This window comes from Somniosus microcephalus, chromosome 3 (assembly GCF_052327205.1).
Source record: "Somniosus microcephalus isolate GS21.2 chromosome 3, FLI_Smic_1.0, whole genome shotgun sequence".
Taxonomy (NCBI): domain Eukaryota; kingdom Metazoa; phylum Chordata; class Chondrichthyes; order Squaliformes; family Somniosidae; genus Somniosus; species Somniosus microcephalus.
In genome coordinates this window covers 249,881,750-249,900,610 of record NC_140989.1, presented here as the reverse complement: position 1 = coordinate 249,900,610, position 18,861 = coordinate 249,881,750, and the positions used below count along the sequence as shown (strand labels likewise).

Here is an 18,861-nt window from a genome sequence, read left to right as displayed (position 1 = left end):
TCCTTCCCTATCTTTCCTGAACACCTTGGCCCCGATTTTCGGCTTGTGTGGGGAATGGTCGGATTTCCCCAAATATGGGGTTTCTGACACACATAAAAAAGTGTCAGCCAGCTCCACGCAATTTTCCCTCAAGTGGCCAATTAATTCCCAGCATGTGGGAAGCCTTGCTAATTGTCCAATTCGAGTCAGAAATCCCCACACTATGATGTCATCATTCGTGGTGCTTTCAAAGTGTCCAGCAAGCTTCTCCACCTCTGCAGGCTTCTCAACCACTCTTGCACAATGGCAGAGGAGCCTGCACCAGCTGCTGCCAGCGGCAGAGGCCGAGCTGCCTTCAAATTCGACGAGGCTTCACTGCAGGCATTATTGGATGGGGTTAGGGCCCACAGGGAGGTCCTCTTCCCTAGGTCAGGGAGGAAGAGGCCTCCCACTGAGACCAATGCTGCATGGATGCAGGTGTCAGCAGATGCCAACTCGCTGGGAGTCACCAGAAGAACCTTGGCATTACATCTCTATCTCTTTCCTTTACTCCCCCACAGTACCATCCAGAGCCCCCGTCCTCACTGTGGAGGAGGAAGAGGCTGTGCAGCCAGACTCCTCAGAGGAAGCTCCAACCTCTGAGGGCGCAGCGTCAGCAGAAGTAAGCGCACCCAGCACCAGCACAGACACTCACACCTCGGGGGGACCTTCGGGACATAGAGTAGTGTTGTCACCTGGTGTTTCACAGCTCACAAGTGAGCCTCAGCAGATTCTGGAGACAGGGACAGCAGTGGAGAGTCCTCGTCGGAGGGCGCAGGACTCTGCTATCTCAGCTCAGCTGTGCTGCATGACGACCCTCTGCCTTTGGGTCCATCCGCAAGAGAAGAGGTGATGGAACATCACGGAAGACCTCTCCTGGTCCCTCAATACCTCCTCTCTGGTGAAGAAGGCTCAGCAGCGCCTATATTTCCTAAGGAGGCTGAAGGGATGTAACCTGTCACCCCTGATCCTCTCTAACTTTTACCGCTGCACAATAGAGAGCATCCTGGCGAACTGTATCACAGTATGGTATGGCAGCTGTAGCTACTATGACCGGAAAGCCCTGCAGCGGGTAGTCAAAACTGCCCAACGCATTACCGGCACCCGGCTACCGACCATAGAGCATATATACCAGAAACGCTGTTTACAGAGGTCACGGACCATCATCAAAGACCCTACCCACCCCAGCCACAGTCTGTTCGCCCTCCTGCCATCTGGGAGACGCTACAGATGCATTCGCACCCGAACGACCAGATTTAGGAACAGCTTCTTTCCCAGGGCTGTCATCCTACTGAACTCCACAAATAAACTCTAAAGCCTGCACATCTGCCAATGCACTTTATTATGGTTATGTTTATGTTAATGTATTACAAGCCAAATGAATGTTGAATGTTTAAATGTCTTAATCTAAATGTACACTCTCGGGAGCCGCAAGCCTACATTTCGTTGTACTGCACTTGTGCACTAACAATGACAATAAAGTTGATTATTATGATTATTATTATGGATCTCCATGCACAGATGCAGGAGTCTCTGGCAGGTTTTGTCTCCAGGGTCGCTGCGAGTGCTGAGCAAATGGAGGAGTCCATAGCGACCATGAGCAGAGCCTTTGTGGAGTCATTGGCGCATGAATGCATCACCAAGGAAAGGTTGGCAACCTCCATGCAGGAGATAACTCGCCAGGGTACGGAAAGCATGGTGAGTGCTCATAAGAGAATGACATCTCTTGAGGAGCGTTGGCCATCTGTTGAACAGAGAAACCAGATCTTCATGGAAGTCCTGAGTAGGACTGCCAGTGCAGAAACGGGTCCCACTGGCCCCCTAAAGCGCAGCAAGGTGCTCTCAAGCCACTTCCAAGCGCTGGCCCCTTCTGGCCTGTGCAGCTTCAGGTGAGTGAGCAGCAGCCTGGTGCTCCTGGTGCTCATCCTGCTGTTCCTGGTTCTGCTGCTGCTGCCTCTGCTGTTGGAGATCCTCTAATGCCAGGAAGGGAACGTCCCAAAGGCCTCCCATGCTTCTGGCAGATGCCTCCGTTGAGGGGGCGCTGAGTTAGGGTGGTGAGAGGGGCTTCCCAGGAGCTCACACTGGAGAAGTGTGTGAGGCTCCAACTTTCTGCAGCTGCTCCTAAGGCTTCAAAAAGTTCCCCCAAGCCTTGATCAGCAAGGTCCTGCAGCCTGCAAATGCTGCCTATTTAAATCTCTTCAGCCCTCAGCGACCTGCTGCTGCAAGCAAGCAAGCCAGCTGTTTTCATGCCAGCTCTCAGCAGCAGGGTTCCCCGCAGGCGGGTTTCAGGTGGGGAAAGCCCCAAAGTCGCAACGGCACGGGAAAATCCACTTCAACAAGCAGATAATTGCTTGTTAGTGCTCCGACGACCAGTCCCGCCAGCGGCGGCTGGGACTGAAGCGGGGCGCGTGGAAACGGCAGTCGGAAGGGGCGGGGAATCAGGCGGGGGGGTCCCGACCCGCTTTTTCGCCGATTTTCGGCCCCCGGCCGTATGAAAAGCCACCCGACGGCAGCCAGAAAATCAGGGCCCTTGTATCCAGGAATATTTAGTTCCCAGTCCTGTAGATACAGAGAAACGATTTCCTCTGGTTGGGGGGGAGGGGGGAATCAAGAACGAGGGGGCATGATCTTAAAATTAGAGCCAGGCCATTTAGGAGAGAAATCAGGAAGCACTTTTTCACACACAAGGGTAGTAGAAATCTGGAATTCTCTCCCCCAAAAGCTGTGAATGCTGGGTCAATTGAAGCTTTCAAGACTGAAATCGATTGATTTTTGTAAGGTAAGGGTATCAAGGGATACGGAGCTAAGGAGTGTAAATGGAATTGATGTACTGATCAGCCCTGATCTAATTGAATGGTGGAGCAAGGTCTCGGGGCTGAATGGCCTGCTCCTGTTCCTCTATGAATATCTTGATTTGGCAATGGGTGAACTCTGTTGTACTGAGCACCTGCATTAAATAACAAGTTGAGTTTTGAAATGAGCTTTGTTAAACATGTAACATTTTAGTATTGCATTAAGTTGGCTTTTGAATTTGCATTTTAAACCTTAAATTTTGTAGCCATCTACCTCTTAATGATTGGGTTTCTGAATTCACCCCTGACAGATATTCCCTCCTTCTGATAATGCAATCTTTGGTGAGCACAAAACTGTCCATAATTTGCACTAAACTGATGTTCTCCTTTGGGGATGCAGTGTGGCTGATGTTTGAAATGGAAATGATATAAGTGCTAAAGTAAAATTGAGCTTTTTCAAGGCTGGACTTGAGGCTCAATGTTAAAGCAGATTAGAGGGAGCTTTATCTTGCAGCTGGCTTTGATGCTGGCATCATATGCAAAAAGTAGAACATTATTGTTTTTGCATTTCCCTTTATTAAAAGGTTTTATTGTGAGGAACAGGTGATTCCTGTTTTTGTTTTTAAGCTAACTAGTTTCTTGTGCTTTTGAAGCCAGGAACTGGAAGGATGTGACGTACAAAGGATCAGAAGAGCTTCAGTTGGTCTATCTACAGGGTTGTCCAGGAGAGCAGGAGGAAGTGGAAGTGGTGGTGCCAGTGCCTGTTCATATGTCACTGAGTCACGAAAGGTGAGGGCTTGCTCTGAAGCCAGGGCTATTCGTGCATTTCCCTGTGAATTTGATGGGGGGGGGGGGGGAGAACCATTCCAGATTACTGTGTGTTTTGATATTTGTATTTTACAGTAATTTATGGATGGTCACCTGTTTGCTTCATATGTATTGTACAGCTGTCTGTGTCAAATAACTTACTGATACTGCGGTAAAAACAGAAAATGCTGGTAACACTCAGCAGGTCAGGCAGCATCTGTGGAGAGAGAAACAGAGTTCACGTTTCAAGTCGATGACCTTTTGTCAGAACGGAAAAGAACTCTGTTCCGATGAAAGGATCTTCTCCATGTATCGCTTCATGTTGCAGCATCAGAGACAGAGCTGAAGTTGTGAGACCTTTTATCCTTGCAATTGCACGACGTGTTCTGAATTTCTTTGTTGGCCGGTAAATATATCAAAGTGTTATCTGATCGTTCCTCTGTCTGGCAACTTGATCGATATCCGTACAAACTTTGGTTATCCATTTCAGCTCATCAGTCCGAACCATGTGCTGTATGTTCCTCTTTGTTGCCTCTTTGTACCTTTCATTCTTCCTGGAGGATTCAGAATGGTGTTGAAACAGGTAACTTTAGCTCAATGAAAAGTTTGGAAAACTGTACTAATGGGGGTAATTTTTCACATGGGGGTGCAGGAGGAAAACTGACAGTCACGGATCGATTGCTCGCTGTACACCACGCCCGCTTTTCATTTCCGTTGAAGGTTGCCAATCCGCAGCTGTCAGTTTTCCGCCCGCGCCTGAAGTAAAAGTTACCCAGTGATTTTACCGGACTTTGGAATTGGTCAGTGTGGACACTTGTTTTTGGCAGGGAAGATCACATTTTTAACTGGCATCCTATTTCCCTAATGTTTTAGCAGGATAAAATAAACATGATGTGAATTGAACTTTATTATTAACATGAACAGTAGTCCTCTACCAAAAAAAATCTCGGTAGAAACCGTTTCACTATCAGCCAAGCTAGCCAGTTCTTATCGCATTGATAAGGGAGTCACAGTGAACGGTCTCTAGTCAAAAGGTTTATTGAGCTTAAAAGGTAAGGAAAACTAATGAAATAACAACAGAAAATGCTGGAAATACTCAGCAGGCCAGGCAGCATCTGTGGAGAGAGAAATAGAGTTAACGTTTCAGGTCTGGGACCCTTCATCAGAACTGGAAAAAGCTGGAGATGTAACAGATATTAAGCAGGTGCAGAGACAGGGGGAGGGGGGTTAGGAGGGGAGGAAGGAATTGAAAGAACATCCTGTGCTTTTGTAAGAGGCAGGAAAGATAAAATGTTGCAAATGGGAATGGCAAAAATCATACTACATGAAAAATGGGGGCAGGGATAATTATCTGAAATTGTTGAACTCAATGTTGAGTCCGGCAGACTGCAAAGTGCCCAATCGAAAGATGAGGTGCTGTTCCTCGAGCTTACGTTGAGCTTCATTGGAACAATGCAATAGCCCGAGGACAAAGAGATCAGAGTGGGAGTGAAGCGGTGAATTAAAGTGACAGGCGACCGGAAGCTCGGGGTCACCCGTACGGACTGAACGGAGGTGTTCCGCAAAGCAGTCGCCCAATCTGCGTTTGGTCTCCCCAATGTAGAGGAGACCGCATCGTGAGCAGCGAATACAGTATATTAAATTGCAAGAAGTACAAGTAAATCGCTGTTTCACCTGGAAGGGGTGTTTGGGGCCCTGGACAGTGGGAAGGGAGGAGGTAAAAGGGCATGTGTTGCATCTCCTGCGCTTGCACGGGAAGGTGCCAGGTGAAGGAGCAGGGCTGTTGGGGGCAATTGAGGAGTGGACCAGGGTGTCGCGGAGGGAGCGGTCCCTTCAGAATGCTGAAAGTGGAGGTGAGGGGAAGATGTGTTTGGTGGTGGGATCACGTTGGAGGTGGCGGAAATGGCGGAGGATGATCCATTGAATGTGGAGGCTGGTGGGGTGAAAGGTGAGGACAAGGGGAACCCTATCGTGGTTCTGGGAGGGAGGGTACCCCCAACAGCCCTGCTCCTTCACCTGGCACCTTCCCGTGCAAGCGCAGGAGATGCAACACATGCCCTTTTACCTCCTCCCTTCCCACTGTCCAGGGCCCCAAACACCCCTTCCAGGTGAAACAGCGATTTACTTGTACTTCTTGCAATTTAATATACTGTATTCGCTGCTCACGATGCGGTCTCCTCTACATTGGGGAGACCAAACGCAGATTGGGTGACTGCTTTGCGGAACACCTCCGTTCAGTCCGTACGGGTGACCCTGAGCTTCCGGTCGCCTGTCACTTTAATTCACCGCTTCATTCCCACTCTGATCTCTCTGTCCTCGGGCTATTGCATTGTTCCAATGAAACTCAACGTAAGCTCGAGGAACAGCACCTCATCTTTCGATTGGGCACTTTGCAGACTGCCGGACTCAACATTGAGTTCAACAATTTCAGATAATTATCCCTGCCCCCATTTTTCATGTTGTATGATTTTTGCCATTCCCATTTGCAACATTTTATCTTTCCTGCCTCTTACAAAAGTACAGGATGTTCTTTCTATTTCTTCCTCCCCCCCCCCACCCCCGTCTCTGCACCTGCTTAATATCTGTTACATCTCCAGCTTTTTCCAGTTCTGATGAAGGGTCCCAGACCCAAAACGTTAACTCTGTTTCTCTCTCCACAGATGCTGCCTGGCCTGCTGAGTATTTCCAGCATTTTCTGTTGTTATTTCAGATTTCCAGCATCCGCAGTATTTTGCAATTATAAGGAAAACTGATGTTTTGCCAGATATACAAGAAACCCACAATTGCTATTTAATTGCATTGTTAAACTCATTTTCTAATGGACAAACTTTTGTACTGTACACCAAAACTCAAATTAGTAAGTAAGTGCGGAGCTGTATTCTGCTTACTTTGCATAAATGTTCTGCATGTATATAATTATACAAAAACATAATTTTGTGTGGTTTTGGGAGAACTGGGTTTGTGGTGTTCAGATATGAAACTGCTGTACTGTCAGCACATTATCAATGGAATAATGAAAGAGTGAGGGACTAATAGCTGAAAATAGTCAAAATCAGAGCTAACAGCAGCTTCCCTGATGGTTGAGTTAGTGAATGCACATTTTGGTGTGTTCATGAGCCTCACAGATCAAGAAAGCCCCAGGTTTGAGCCCTCGTCCGCTGGTGAAAGTGCTACAATCGGCCCCCGTGTTCCCCTCCCTGGGCTAGAGGGGGGTGAGGAGGAAATCAGCTGGGGTTGCTGCTCCTGATTGCTATCCGTTGAATTGTTGGAAATTTCACACTTGCAGATGTCAAGTGAAGGCAGTATTTGGCTTGGCTGTGCTGCTCGTCACAGTCAAAGAGCTTGGTGACATTCAGTCATGGACCACGTGTGCAATGGCCAGTTGGGACAGGTACAGTACTGAAGTTTTGACAGCATCTGTGGAATTGTTTCTTAGCCTGAGCCAGTGCCTTCATGAGGGAGAGAGAGAGAGAAAACGGCAAGGGTGAAATGGCAGTTTCAGTGCAAATGCCAAAATACCTAATTTTGAAGTGGAATTTAAACTGAACACCCAAACTTTGTCTACCTTTCTTGTCCTTCCATTATGGATAGGGAAAAAACGCTCAAGGATAGTATTAAGTTCTGAAAACGTGATGTCGGGTTTTGGGTACTTCAAGCTACAGTCTACTCTTGATAATGTGAAGTGTTTTTTGCACTTAAAAATTGAAGTAAGCATCATAAATAACAGCAAAGTGAGAATTTAGTGCTCAAATTAAATTACGAGATAATTTGAGTAATAGGCTTTTAATTGAGGAGTAGACTAGTCTTGTGTTGAAGCGTCTGCTGTTTTAATGCTGTAATTCAGTGTTAACTCTGAATACAGAATAATAATACAAGTGTCGTGCTTTCTATTCTACTTGTGACGGATTCTTAGTTTGAGTTTTAATATGAAGTCAAATCCAAAATTCTAAGATTCTAATGTACAAAATGCCAGCAGTTTTTTTTTAGAAACAGAGGAAAAGACTGGGGCATTTGAATGATAAGGAGAATGGGCCAGCCATTGAAATAGTTATCTTTAGCAGGTCAAGAAAATTGATAAGATGTTAACTAATTGCGACGATTTCAGCATGAGTTCACACATGGTATGTTGTAATCTTTGCTTTACCTCAGTGGGGCTTGTCTGCCAGAAATCCCGCTCTTGCGAGGGTGATGCCAGTTTAATGGGCAGTTTATCTGTCCTGGACATGGGTGGGGTTGGAAGACGAGCCTCCTGACTTCCTGTTGACTCGGAGGACATAAAAAAAAACCCACCATGGACAAAGTCTAGGTTCCAGGAAAAGAGTGGGCTAGCAAGGGAAAACTCACTCAACTGGTCAGAACCGGGAGGCTGACCAGGAGAAGTTAAATTAGCCCACTAACGTGGATGGTGTGGCATGATTTATTCTTTGTTGCTCATGAGGAGGGGCTTGAAGTGAAGTAAGAAAATGAGTTTTGGTTATAATAATCACTTTGTACATTCACTTGCTTTCTGTGAAATAAAGCAGCTTAACGATTTGTATCTGACCTAGCCTTTCTAGTGTGTTTTCAGTACACCTACAGGCTGAAGAACTGCCCGTGAAAGACATGGGGCAATTTTAACCTAACTCACCCATCGGAAAACTGACTGGTTCAGGTGCAACGCTGTTTTTACTCCCCGCCGGATTTTACTCTCCACTGAAGTCAATGGAGAATAATATTGGGCAGAGTGTAAAACCGGCATTCCACCCGGTCCCGTGGGTTTCCCGCCAGATGAGTTTGATTAAAATGTTTATGATAGTGTTCAATTCAGATCACGAAGGAGTGCTGCTGTTACATACATAGATACATAGAAGATAGGAGCAGGAGTAGGCCATTCGGCCCTTCGAGCCTTCTCCGCCATTCAATGAGATCATGGCTGATCATCCAAATTCAGTACCCGGTCCCTGCCTTCTCCCCATATCCCTTGATCCCTTTAGCCTTAAGAAATATATCCAACTCTTTCTTGAATATACTTAATGAACTGGCCTCCACTGCCCACTGTGGCAGAGAATTCCACAGGTTCACCACTCTCTGGGTGAAGAAATTCCTCCTCATTTCAGTCCTAAATGGCTTACCCCTTATCCTTTGACTATGATCCCTGGTTCTCACAGAAATCACAGAAACCCCACAGTACAGATAGAGGCCATTTCGGCCCATCGAGCCTGCACCGACACATATCCCACCCAATCCCCGTAACCCCTACACCAACACATATCCCACCCTATCCCCGTAACCCCACGTATTTAATCCCCCTAACACTAAGGGTCAATTTATCATAGCCAATCAACCTAACCTGCACATCTTTGGACTGTGGGAGGAAACCGGAGCACCCGGAGGAAACCCACGCAAACACGGGGAGAATGTCTGTGTGGAGTTTGCACAGTCACCCGAGGCCGGATTCGAACCCGGGTCCCTGGCGCTGTGAGGCAATAGTGCTAACCACTATGCCACCGTTCTGGACTCCCCGGCCATCAGAAACATCCTTCCTGCATCTAGTCTGTCCAGGCCTGACAGAATTTTATAGGTTTCGATGAGATCCCCTCTCAATCTTCTAAACTCCAGTGAGTATAAGCCCAATCGACCCAATCTCTCCTCATACGTCATTCCTGCCATCCCAGGTATCAGCCTGGTGAATCTTCACTGCACTCCTTCCATGGCAAGAACGTCCTTCCTCAGGTAAGGCGACAAAAACTGCACACAATACTCAATGTGTGGTCTCACCAAGGCCCTGTACAACTGTAGCAAGACATCCTTGTTCTTGTACTCGAACCCTCTTGCTACGAAGGCCAACATACCATTTGCCTTCTTAACCGTCTGCTGCACCTGCATGCTTACCTTCAGCGACTGGTGTACAAGAACACCCAGGTCTCTTTGCACTTCCCCTTCTCCCAAACTATTACCATTCAAATAATAATCTGCCTTCCTGTTTTTGCCACCAAAGTGGATAACCTCACATTTATCCACATTATAGTGCATTTGCCATGTTTCTGCCCAATCACCCAACCTGTCCAAATCGTGCTGGAGTTTCACGACATCCTCCTCACAGCATACCCTCCCCCCCAGCTTTGTGTCGCCTGCAAATTTGGAGATATTACATCCAATTCCCTCGTCCAGATCATTAATATATATTGTGAACAGCTGGGGTCCTAGGACCGATCCTTGCGGTACCCCACTAGTCACTGCCTGCCACTCGGAAAACGACCCGTTTATTCCAACTCTTTGCTTTCTGTCCGCCAACCAGTTCTCTATCCAAGTCAATACCTTGCCCCCAATCCCATGTGCCTTAATTTTGCACGCTAATCTCTTATGCGGGACCTTATCGAAAGCCTTCTGAAAGCCCAAATACACCACATCCACTGGTTCTCCCTTATCTATTTTACCAGTTACATCCTCAAAAAATTCCAGTAGATTAGTCAAGCACGATTTACCTTTTATAAATCCATGTTGACTTTGTCCGATCCAGTCACTGCTTTCCAAGTGCTCTGCTATTACATCTTTTATAATGGACTCTAGCATTTTCCCCACTACCGATGTCAAGCTTACCGGTCTATAATTCCCCGCCTTTTCTCTACCACCTTTTTTGAATAGTGGGGTAACATTAGCTATCCGCCAATCCATGGGTACCGTTCCAGAGTCTATCGAGTCCTGGAAGATGACCAGCAATGCATCTACTATTTCTAGGGCCACTTCCTTAAGTACCCTGGGATGTAGATTATCAGGCCCTGGGGATATATCAACCTTCAGTCCCATCAATTTTCCTAACACCATTTCCCTACAAATACTGATTTCTTTCAGTTCCACCCTTTCATCAGACCCTATGTTCCCTGGCATCTCTGGGAGGTTATTTGTGTCCTCCTTTGTGAAGACAGAACCAAAATATGTATTTAGTTGGTCTGTGATGTGCCTTCAATAACCACAAAGCTAGAAGTTATAGACTTTAACAAGTTGGCTTTTAATCACTAAGATCAGAGCTAACATCTCAACACACCGACTGGCTCACAGGAATGAGTCATACAGATCCTGAGATCTTTAAGTAAGAGAAGTCAGGGGCAGAGCCAAGACCTGGAACCTTCCAGGTTAGTCAGGAAAGAGGAAGTGAAACTATACACCGTGTGGGGGAGGGTAATATACATGAGTGCAAAACGGATACAGGCAAGACAAACAGATTTCATTACATTCACCCCTTCTGTAGATTTAGTTCATCGGGGTGATGTTTCTTAAAAGTTGGTATAAGTGAGTCTGTCAGGAGGCTTTGCGGTTCTCAGTGATCAGCGCAAAGCCGGTTGGGGTGCCTCTAGGGGAGTGGATTCTGGTTCCTCCGCTGTCCGTTCCTCCGCTGTCCGGGCCTCCGCAGTGTCTTCCAGGTTATCTGCAGTGTCCTCCAGGTTAAAGTTGGGTATTGATACCTCTGAGCGTCCTGTCTCTTTTTGGTGTAGGTCTTCCTCGGGTAGTCTCTCATCGTTCTCTCCGCTCCCCGAGGGAGCGAGGTCTTTTATGGAAACAGTGTCCTCTCGCCCGTCAGAGTATTCGATATAGGCGTACTGAGGGTTTGCATGGAGGAGCTGTACCTTTTCCACAAGGGGGTCCGTTTTATGGCCTCTCACGTGCTTCCGCAATAGTACTGTCCCCGGAGACGTCAGCCACGCGGGTAGAGATATGCCCGAGGTGGATTTCCGGGGGAAAACGAACATCTTTTCGTGAGGGGTAGCGTTAGTGGCTGTACATAACAGAGACCTTATGGAGTGGAGCACGTCTGGGAGGACTTCCTGCCAGCGGGAGGTCGGAAGGCCTTTTGACTTTAAGGCTAACGTGACAGCCTTCCAAACGGTAGCATTCTCCCTTTCCACTTGCCCATTACCCCGGGGGTTGTAGCTAGTGGTTCTGCTAGTGGCTATCCCCTTTGAGAGCAAGAACTGGCGCAGTTCGTCACTCATAAATGACGTCCCCCTATCGCTGTGTATGTAGTTCGGCATGCCAAACATGCAGAATAGATTACCGAGACACTTGATGACCGTGGCACTGGTCATGTCTGGGCAGGGAATGGCGAAGGGGAAGCGGGAATATTCATCGATGATATTGAGGAAGTATACGTTACGGTCGGCAGAGGGAAGGGGTCTCTTGAAGTCCAGACTTAGGCGCTCGAATGGCCGTGTGGCTTTGATAAGGTGTGCACGGTCAGGCCTGTAGAAACGAGGCTTGCATTCTGCACAGATGCGGCAGGCTCTGGTCATTGCCCTGACCTCCTCGATGGAGTGGGGCAGATTGCGGGACTTTATAAAATGGTATAGTCGGGTGACCCCTGGGTGACAGGTCGTTGTGGAGACCCTGTAATTTGTCCGTATGAATGCTGGCACACATTCCCCGCGATAGGGCGTCTGGGGGTTCATTAATGGCTCCCGGCCTGTACATAATATCATAGTCGAACGTCGATAGTTCGATCCTCCACCTGAGTATTTTGTCATTCTTGATTTTCCCCCTTTGTTATTAAACATGAAAGCCACTGACCGCTGGTCGGTGAGCAGGGTGAAACGTTTGCCGGCTAGGTAGTGTCTCCAGTGCCGCACTGCCTCCACTATAGCCTGTGCCTCCTTCTCGACAGAAGAGTGCCTGATTTCAGGTCCCTGAAGGGTTCGGGAGAAGAAGGCCACAGGTCTCCCAGCCTGATTGAGGGTGGCAGCTAAGGCAAAGTCTGACGCATCGCTTTCGACTTGAAAGGGAATGCATTCGTCCACTGCACACACTGCAGCCCTTTCAATGTCCTGTTTAGTACTGGTGAAAGCCTCCCGAGCTTCAGCTGATAGTGGGAAGGACGTCGATTTAATGAGGGGTCGGGCCTTATCAGAGTAATTGGGCACCCATTGGGCATAATACGAAAAAAATCCCAGGCACCTTTTTAAAGCTTTGGGATTGTGTGGCAGGGGCAGTTCCTTTAGGGGGCGTAATCGGTCAGGGTCCGGTCCAATTACCCCATCTTCCACCACACAGCCGAGGATACAGAGACGGGTTGTGTTGAAGACACATTTGTCTTCGTTGTAGGTTAGATTCAGCTTTAGGGCAGTTTTTAAAAATCTCGCAAGATTTAGATCGTGGTGTTGCTGGTTGTGCCCGCAGATAGTGACATTGTCCAGATAGGGGTAGGTAGCTTGTAGTTTATTCTCGTCAACCATGCGGTCCATCTCACGTTGGAAGACCGAGACCCCATTTGTTACCCCGAAGGGCACTCTGAGAAAATGGTAGAGGCGTCCGTTCGCCTCAAAGGCGGTGTATGGGCTCCGTTCTAATAGGGAGCTGGTGATACGCGGATTTGAGGTCGATAGTCGAGAAGACTCGGTATTGCACAATCTGGTTGACCATTTCTGATATGCGGGGTAAAGGGTAGGCGTCCAGCTGGGTATAAATATTAACAGTCTGGCTGTAGTCAATTACCATCCGTTTCTTTTCGCTATTTTTAACTATGACTACTTGGGCACGCCACGGACTGGTACTGCATTCAATAATGCCTTCCCGCAGGAGTCTGTCCACTTCCGCCTTGATAAAGTGTCTGTCTTCCAGACTGTACCGTCTACTTTTGGTCGCTATGGGCCTACAGTTCGGAGCGAGATTAGCGAATAAAGAGGGCGGGCTGATTTTTAAGGTTGATAGGCCACAGACTGAGTGGCGGCTGGGACCCGCCATATGTTAGCGTGACACTTTCGTGGTGGCACTGGAAGTCCAGGCCCAAGATTACATTAACACAGAGTTCTGGCATCACGAGTTTAAAATCCTTGTAGTCCGTGCCTTTTACAGTCAGTGTTACCACACAGTAGCCCAAAATGTCCGAAGTGTGGGGCTTAGCAGCCATAGCAATTCTGCTCCGTGTAGGGGTTAACGTTAATGAGTGCCGCCGTACCAGGCTAGGGTGGATAAAACTCTCGGTACTCCCACAGTCAATTAAACATTTTGTTAAATTCCCATTTACCTGTATGTCCATCATGGATTTTGTCAACGGGTGTGGCCTGGATTGATCCACTGTGATCGAAGCCACTGTTGGGCCCTGGGCGGCCGTTGAGTCGGGAAAAGATGGCGGCCCGCACGGCACGCACGAGGCGGTGACGGAGTTGGAAAAATCGGATTCCTCCTGCAGACTTTGCTAAAATGCCCCTTTTTCTTACATTTGAAGCATGTAGCGTCCTTCGCTGGGCATCGTTGTCTGGGGTGCTTGGCCTGGCCGCAGAAGTAGCATTTCGGGCCTCGAGACATTGCCGCTATAGTAGGACTCCTGGGTGAACTTCTGTGTGGGGACTCCGACGGTGTAGAGCTGGTCTGAGACCTGGATGGGGAAGATGGCGGATTCCAAGATGGCGGCCCGCTCGGCGCGCACGAGGTGGTGAGGGCCGCATGGCCAGAAGAATAAGAGTCAGAGTTTTTCTGGGCCACGTCCAGCGATCGCGCAGTGGCCACTGCCTTTTTTAAGTCCAGGACCTCCTTCTCCAGCAGTCTCTGCCGGATATAATTCGATTTGAGGCCCGTGATGAAGGAATCGCGGACGAATTCGTCAGAGTACACGTTGGCCGTTACGGCCTTGCAGTTACAGTCCCGGACCAAGTCCTTTAGGCCTTGTAAGAAATCGTCCATTGATTCCTCAGGTCGCTGCCTGCGTGTAGCCAGCAGATGTCTGGCGTACACTTCGTTTACTGGCCTCTGGTATTGGGCCTTCAGGATAGTGATGGCCTCCGTGTAAGAGGTGGCGTCCCGGATGAACGAATAAATCCGATGACTAACGCGAGTAGTCAGTAGACTCAGTTTATCTACCTCGCTAGCGGATGAGGCCCTCGCGAAGAGTTCGAAGCATTTGAGCCAGTGTCCAAGTTGATTTGATGCTTCAGCAGAATGTGGATCCAAGTCCAGATGCTCTGGTTTTAGGAGTCGATCCATCCTAGTATTCTTTAGTGATTAAAATTGATGTGCCTTCAATAACCACAAAGCTAGAAGTTATAGACTTTAACAAGTTGGCTTTTAATCACTAAGATCAGAGCTAACATCACAACACACCGACTGGCTCACAGGAATGAGTCATACAGATCCTGAGATCATTAAATAAGAGAAGTCTGGGGCGGAGCCAAGAGCCAAGACCTGGAACCTTCCAGGTTAGTCAGGAAAGAGGAAGTGAAACTATACACCGTGTGGGGGAGGGTAATATACATGAGTGCAAAATGGATACAGGCAAGACAAACAGATTTCATTACAGTCTGCCATTTCTTTGTTCCCCATTATAAATTCCCCCGATTCTGACTGCAAGGGACCTACACTTGACTTCACCAATCTTTTTCTCTTCCCCAGGTTACACTCTGGTGCAATTAACTACTGGGAAGTGCAGGCACAGCTCTGAATGTAAGACATGAGGATAGCTTATGGGAGTGACCAGCACCACTGAATCTGAGGAAGTATCTAAGGCAGAATTTGTAACACTAAAACAAAATAATGCATGTGGACATTCAGAAAACATAAATTTCTTGTGACAAAATATATTAAGATATTTCCAATCTCTCAATTTTTCTGTTGCGCAGTTGCTTTTACTGGCTGTTTACACTCTGGGCTGGATTTTTGTCAATGAGGACGTGATGGAGGTGGGACTCCCACTTTTTGGGTTGTAGTCCCACCTCCATCGATTTGTGACCAACCCATGCGATTTTCCCTTGATTGACCTTGTTGAGCCCACCCAGCGGGCTCAGCAGGCCAATTAAGGGACACCCGGTTACAGGTGACATCAGGGATTGACATTTCATCTGTCAAGAGCTTTTGACAGATGAAATATCAGCGTTTGACAGCTTTGTGAAGCTGTCAAAACACTGACAATCTGACTTCTAACTTAAGCCCTTCTCCACAGACTCAGTTAGAAATCTCTCCAGAACAGAAAGCAGAATGCTGCAACTTTTAACAGCTCGCGGCCATTCTGCTTTCTGTGCCGGTGAGATGAGGGACTCCCGAGACCTGAAGGAAGGAAGCCTGCATTAGTAAGTAAAGGTAAGTAAAACTTCTTTAAACACTTTACACACACCAAACACACTTACCTCTGCACTCATGCACCCATCACTCACCTGAACACCGGACATCTCGAACCCTCCAAGCCCTTCAGTCCGACGGTCCACCTCGCTGACTTGGCGTGGTTTGGAGCCGTCGGGCAGCCCACACTTCAGGGCTAAAAATCGGGATTAGGCCAAAAACTGCCTGTTAACTACCTGTTAACAGGCAGTTAATTGGCACTAATCCCCTTCCTGCCTCGGGGAGGCGGCTCCCAGCACAGGTCGGGTACCTGCCTCCTGGGAAACGGGCATGGAGGCGGGTTGGGGGGGGCGGGAAGGGTTCGTGCCTCCCAATTCTGCAATTTCCCCCCACTCCTGCCTCCAAACCCGCCTCCACTGGGCTTGGAAATTCGAGCCCTCTGTGTCTGAGTCAGCAAATCTCTATCTCAACAATCTGTGTCTTCTCACAGCTCTATAGCATTAATTCCTAATTTTGTATGAAAATGAAAGACTACAGATACATGAGGTAGTCACCAAGAAATCAAATAGGGAATTCAGAAGAAACATCTTTACCCAGAGAGTGGTAAAAATGTGGAACTCGCTACCACAGGGAGTGGTTGAGGCGAATAGTATAGATGAATTTAAGGAGAGGCTAGATAAGCATATGAGGGAGAAGGGAATAGAGGGTTATGCTGATAGAGTTAGATGAGGAAAGACGGGAGGAGGCTCGAGTCGAGTCGGACTGGTTGGGTTGAATGGGCTGTTTCTGTGCTGTATCTATATATATAAAGCGGCTCTTCTGTCTGTCTGTCTGTCTGTCCGCCTGGTCTCGATGCGTTTGGAAGTTACAGAGCGTACCGACGCGCGCGTCGCCTCAAAAGAAAGCTTGCGATTCCGGACCGGTCATCGGCGTATTTACGTTTCGGCCGGACAAAAATCCCGCCCGCGGTATCCCAAAAACGTTCAGCGTTCCGCTCATTAGCATCTCATTAGCGACCGTGTGACGTCGAGGTCTTCCTACAGTTGAGTGTCGAGTGACTCGACCATTGACCAATCCTACGCTTCGGTGACGTGACCGGTCGACCAATCGGTGCGTGTGTGGGCGGGCCTTATCCTTCTGAACCGAGGTGAGTGGCCGCCATCTTGATTTTCCACAATTTTTTCCCCCACACTTTCTGTGTGTTAGGGAACTAAGGTAAATATTTGAATTATGTGTTAGGGAATTAATTAACAATTTATTTCAGTTTTATATTGTGTTTAGCAACCCCCCCCCCCTCTCCTCCTCCTCCTCCTCACCCTCGCGCAGGGGGGACTCGGTGCTGGTCTCCAGGCCCGCTGCAGGCAGGCCTGAAGCTCCAAAAATTTCTCTATCTCTCTCTCTTCCCTCTCTCTCCTTCTCCTCTTCCCTCTCTCTCCTTCTCCTCTTCCCTCTCTCTCCTTCTCCTCTTCCCTCTCTGTCTCTCTCTACTTCCCCTCTCAGGTTTGACGGTGGCGGGGCCCGAAGTGAGCCGTTCTAACGGCTGCCAGCCCGCGGGGTTTCCCTGCCTACTCCCCGCTCTAACGGCCGCCAGCCCGCGGGGTTTCCCTGCCTACTCCCCGCGGGCCGCCTCGCGGTGCTGGCACTGACCGCGCATGCGCCGCCCGCCCGCGAGAGCCCGCTCTGGCTTTTTTTTAAAACGGCAACCACGCATGCGCACGGCCGTTGCGCAGCCGCCTTGACGCCGGCACGCATGCGCACGGCCCCCGTGACGCCAGCACACAGCCTCGTGAGATCGCGGGGGGTGCGAGCCTCGGGAAATCGCGGGGGGCGGAGAGAGCCTCGGGAAATCGCGGGGGGGAGAGCCTCGGGAAATCGCGGGGGGGAGAGCCTCGTGAAATCGCGGGGGGGGAGAGAGCCTCGGGAATCGCGGGGGGGAGAGCCTCGGGAAATCGCGGGGGGGAGAGCCTCGGGAAATCGCGGGGGGGAGAGAGCCTCGGGAAATCGCAGGGGGGGAGAGAGCCTCGGGAAATCGCGGGGGGGGAGAGCCTCGGGAAATCGCGGGGGGCGGGGGGGGGGGAGAGAGCCTCGGGAAATCGCGGGGGGGGAGAGCCTCGGGAAATCGCGGGGGGGAGAGCCTCGGGAAATCGCGGGGGGCCGGGGGGGGGTGGGGAGAGAGCCTCGGGAAATCGCGGGGGGGAGAGCCTCGGGAAATCGCGGGGGGGGGAGAGCCTCGGGAAATCGCGGGGGGGAGAGCCTCGGGAAATCGCGGGGGGGCAGGGGGGGAGAGAGTCTCGGGAAATCGCGGGGGGGGGAGAGCCTCGGGAAATCGCGGGGGGGGGGAGAGCCTCGGGAAATCGCGCAGGGGGAGAGCCTCGGGGAAATCGCGGGGGGGGGGAGAGCCTCGGGAAATCGCGGGGGGCGGGGTGGAGAGAGCCTCGGGAAATCGCGGGGGGGGGGAGAGCCTCGGGAAATCGCGGGGGGAGAGCCTCGGGAAATCGCGGGGGGAGGGAGAGCCTCGGGAAATCGCGGGGGGGGAGAGCCTCGGGGAAATCGCGGGCGGGGGGAGAGCCTCGGGAAATCGCGGGGGGGAGAGCCTCGGGAAATCGCGACGGGGGGGAGAGCCTCGGGAAATCGCGGGGGGGGAGAGCCTCGGGAAATCGCGGGGGGGGGGAGAGCCTCGGGAAATCGCGGGGGGGAGAGCCTCGGGAATCGCGGGGGGGAGAGCCTCGGGAAATCGCGGGGGCGGGGGTGGAGAGAGCCTCGGGAAATCGCGGGGGGGGGTGGAGGCCTCGGGAAATCGCGGGGGGGAGAGCCTCGGGAAATCGCGGGGGGGAGCGGGGCCTCGGGAAATCGCGGGGGGCGGGGGGGGGAGAGAGCCCTCGGGAAATCGCTGGTGGGGGGGGAGGCCTCGGGAATCGCGGGGGGGGAAGCGCGGGGGGGGAGAAGCCTCGGGAATCGCGGGGGGGGAGAGCCTCGGGAAATCGCGGGGGGGAGCCTCGGGGAAATCGCGGGGGGGGGAGAGCCTCGGGAAATCGTGGGGGGGGAGAGAGCCTCGGGAAATCGCGGGGGCCGGGGGGGGGAGAGCCTCGGGAAATCGCGGGGGGGGGAGAGCCTCGGGAAATCGCTGGGGGGGAGAGCCTCGTGAAATCGCGGGGGGCGGGGGGGAGAGAGCCTCGGGAAATCGCGGGGGGGGGTGGGCGGGGGGGGAGAGCCTCGGGAAATCGCG

At 50.4% G+C, this 18,861-nt stretch overlaps 1 protein-coding gene across 1 annotated transcript in view; it reads left to right on the top strand.

Annotated features, from left to right (window-relative positions):
• The window catches only part of LOC147121822 (tRNA-splicing endonuclease subunit Sen15-like), a 34,640-nt gene extending 31,001 nt beyond the window's left edge, over positions 1-3,639 (top strand). Inside the window, exon 3 of the mRNA XM_085982329.1 lies at positions 3,464-3,639. Coding sequence (XP_085838455.1) covers positions 3,464-3,603 — 140 coding nt within the window. The 3' untranslated portion in view covers positions 3,604-3,639. The remainder of the gene's footprint in view (positions 1-3,463) is intronic.
• The last annotated feature ends 15,222 nt before the right edge of the window (positions 3,640-18,861 follow it).